Source organism: Sitodiplosis mosellana, unplaced genomic scaffold (assembly GCF_009176505.1).
Source record: "Sitodiplosis mosellana isolate CC-2019 unplaced genomic scaffold, AAFC_SMos_1.0 Smas_scaffold_7180, whole genome shotgun sequence".
In the NCBI taxonomy this organism is placed as follows: domain Eukaryota; kingdom Metazoa; phylum Arthropoda; class Insecta; order Diptera; family Cecidomyiidae; genus Sitodiplosis; species Sitodiplosis mosellana.
Window position 1 is genome coordinate 1452 of NW_022602285.1, and position 3066 is coordinate 4517.

General features: G+C 40.2%; 1 protein-coding gene across 1 annotated transcript; it reads left to right on the plus strand.

Annotated features, from left to right (window-relative positions):
* Positions 1 to 457: 457 nt before the first annotated feature.
* Positions 458 to 2788, plus strand: LOC129580172 (histone-lysine N-methyltransferase, H3 lysine-79 specific-like). Its single transcript, XM_055470382.1, has one exon. The coding sequence runs from the start codon at positions 458 to 460 to the stop codon at positions 2786 to 2788; it is 2331 nt and encodes a 776-aa protein (XP_055326357.1).
* Positions 2789 to 3066: the final 278 nt, after the last annotated feature.

The following is a 3066-nucleotide window of genomic DNA, read 5'->3' on the forward strand; positions in this document are numbered from 1 at the left end:
TTTTTTTTTTTTTTTTTTCTTTCCACTTCATTTTCGGAAAAATTTCGATGACTGGCGAAAATCCATATGAATCATTTTGTTGCTAACTGGAACAAATTACAAAAAAAAAAAAAAATCTCATCTCACACATTCCTCACACATCCTCAAATTACATATTTTAATAACTAATCAACATTATACACAAATAACTGAACATTTCAAAAATGAACAATTCAAGCGAAACACGGGTGTTTATCATCGATAGTGGTGCATCAAACGGTGTAATTTTCAAAAAATCAAAGTGGATCATCGACACGGGTGCATTAAATCACGTTATTCTAAAAAAACTGGGGTGTATCATCGATACGGGTGCATCATTGGCGGAAAATTCTCGCACGATCCATTGCTTCAACGCATAGAACCACTACAACCAATTCAACTCTTGATAAAGAAAAAAAAAAAAAAAAAAACAGTATCCATGTCAAGGGTAACTTTCAACGATAAATTAAAAGTGATCGACGAAACGGGAAGTGAAAACAAAAAATACCTACGCCAAGAAAAGAAACATCTACAACAACAACTAAACATCATCTTGGGCTTACATCGTGAAACACGATCGAAATCAAAACAAACCCAACAAATTAATTGGGGAACTAAAAAAGAAATAGAAGAAAGACTAAAGCAAATCGAAAAAGAACTGTCAAAACCCGAAAAGGGCCCAAGATCAAGACTAAACCAATTCACGTCGAGAGTGCTTAATACAAATCGAACTCGGGACGAAAACCCAGGTGAAAATACGAGTGAAAACTCAATCGAAAGCTTAGATAACAACACTGACATATCAACACGGGAAATGGCGGAATCAAATCGCACACAAACAGGCGTCCCTCAACAATTCGTCGGCAACCCAAATGATCAAACACTAATAAATCGTCAATTTACACCACCCGGTGCCCCTAACCAATCTATCGGTAACCCAAACGACCAAAATCCAACAAGTCGTCAATTCACACCACCGGGTGTTCCTCACCAATCAATGTCTACATTGAAAACAAACATGGACGATAATAACACACCACATAACCAAACATTCTCGGAGCAACCACCGACATTCGGATCGCATGAAAAAGTACATCGTGAATTCACCGAACATGGAAACGAATGGGGGGGAGCAAAACGCAAAACTCAAACAAACAACAATAACAACACCGAATTACACTTCGAACAAAAACCAAACAACGGAATTAACGAATTCGAGTTAAAACACAACTTGAATCACAAGCGCGAACACGAAGACATCGAAGAGCAAAAACGTCGAGCTTACGAACAACACGAAATAAACGAACGAGCTCGCCAATACAAAGAATGGGTCCGTGAACAACGCGAACAACGTGAACTCCACGACAGAGCAAGTAGAGAACGCGAAGAGAGATTCAGGATGCAAATGCACCAAATGGAAGAACAGGCTCGACTAATGAAAGAAGAATTGACAAGAACGAAAGAAAGAGAAAACATGCTAAGAGATAGCCTCAACGATTTCCAACGCCAAAGATGTATGGGTCCACCTGATATACGGCATGCCCATGAAAGAAATCAGGCTGGAAACACAGCGGAAATGAATATCGGTGGAAATGATCCACGGGGAAACTGGTTTGATCCGTCAAGACAACAAGTCGAATCACAAATCGGGGATCAATCACAAAACATGATGATGCAATTACTCATACAAATGGGACGATTGCAAGAACAAATGGCCAATACGCAAATAACCAACTCGCAAATGGCTAGTTCACGAAATGATAACAGAAACAACAGAAACTCCTCAAATGGCGCACGAGACACATTCGTTCGAAAATTGCGACAAATGCCGAATTTTTCGGGCGAAAGCCTACAAAAGCTAAAAGATTTCATTCAAATCGGCGACCTATTCATGGAGGAATGTTTGAACGAAACCGAAAGGGACGAATTCTACTTTCAGGTAAAATACAATCTCCGTGGTGAAGCGCGTGATATATTACAACACGTCCAAAATGACTGGTACGAAATACGCAACGCATTAAAAGAGCGTTTCACACATTTGGCTGACCGAGACATCATCAACAGCAAACTAGAAAATTTGCATCAAGAACGCAAAGAGACACTCCAACAATTTGCCGAAAGAGCAAGGAAAACACTGATGGAAAAAAATAGCTCATACGACAACATCTCTGAAGAACAGAGAGAAGATCATAACAGAACGGCCCGAAGAGCATTCATAAAGGGCATACAAGAAAAGAAAATCAGAGATCGAATGTCAATCAGAGGAGCCAGTTCGTTGGAAAGTGCAATATCATCAGCGCTTGAAATGGAAAACGAAACAAGATATGACGTACCAGAAAAAGAAATGTATTGCTTGAACTGCAACAGAAGCGGTCACCGCGAACGCGACTGCAGACAACACGAACGATCAAAAGACATCGCAGGCCAAATCGCGAAGGCTCTTGGAATAAAGAGCAGCAACAAAAACTACAACAACGGCCAATACAAAAACTTCAAAGAGAGAAAAAGTGTCGATTATAGTGGAAACACCTACAAGAATTCCGAAACAAACAATCAACATGGTAACAACGATAACCGCAACGGAAACGGAAACAGGAACGGCGGTTACAATAATAACGGTGGAAACCGACAGAGCGGCAAAACCAACGGCCAGCAACAAAACGTTTTCGTCAACGAAGAGGGAAGCGGATCCAGCCAAGACGAGGATGACTCATCAACATCATCAGCATCATCGGCATCATCGGTATCATCCGAAAAATCGGAAAACTAGAGGGGATGGATCATGATGGTCGTAAGGACCCATCCACAGAGACACAGATCGACTCAGTGAATTTTAAATTGACGGAAAACGACGAAATACAACAGAAAACTATAAGTAGAATTGTAGAAATGCAGAAAGTCTTTGTAAGCAAACCACAAACTTTAACAATAAAATTGATTTTTGAAGGAAAATCACCATACATTTTGTTGAAAACAAATCTCTCTAATCGACCACTAAAACTACTCGTCGATACTGGAGCCACATTAAGTTTGGTCGCACAGGGCGCA

Coding starts and splice junctions, on each gene's coding strand:
- LOC129580172 (XM_055470382.1), top strand. CDS start 458: ATGTCAAGGGTAACTTTCAACGATAAATTAAAAGTGATCGACGAAACG.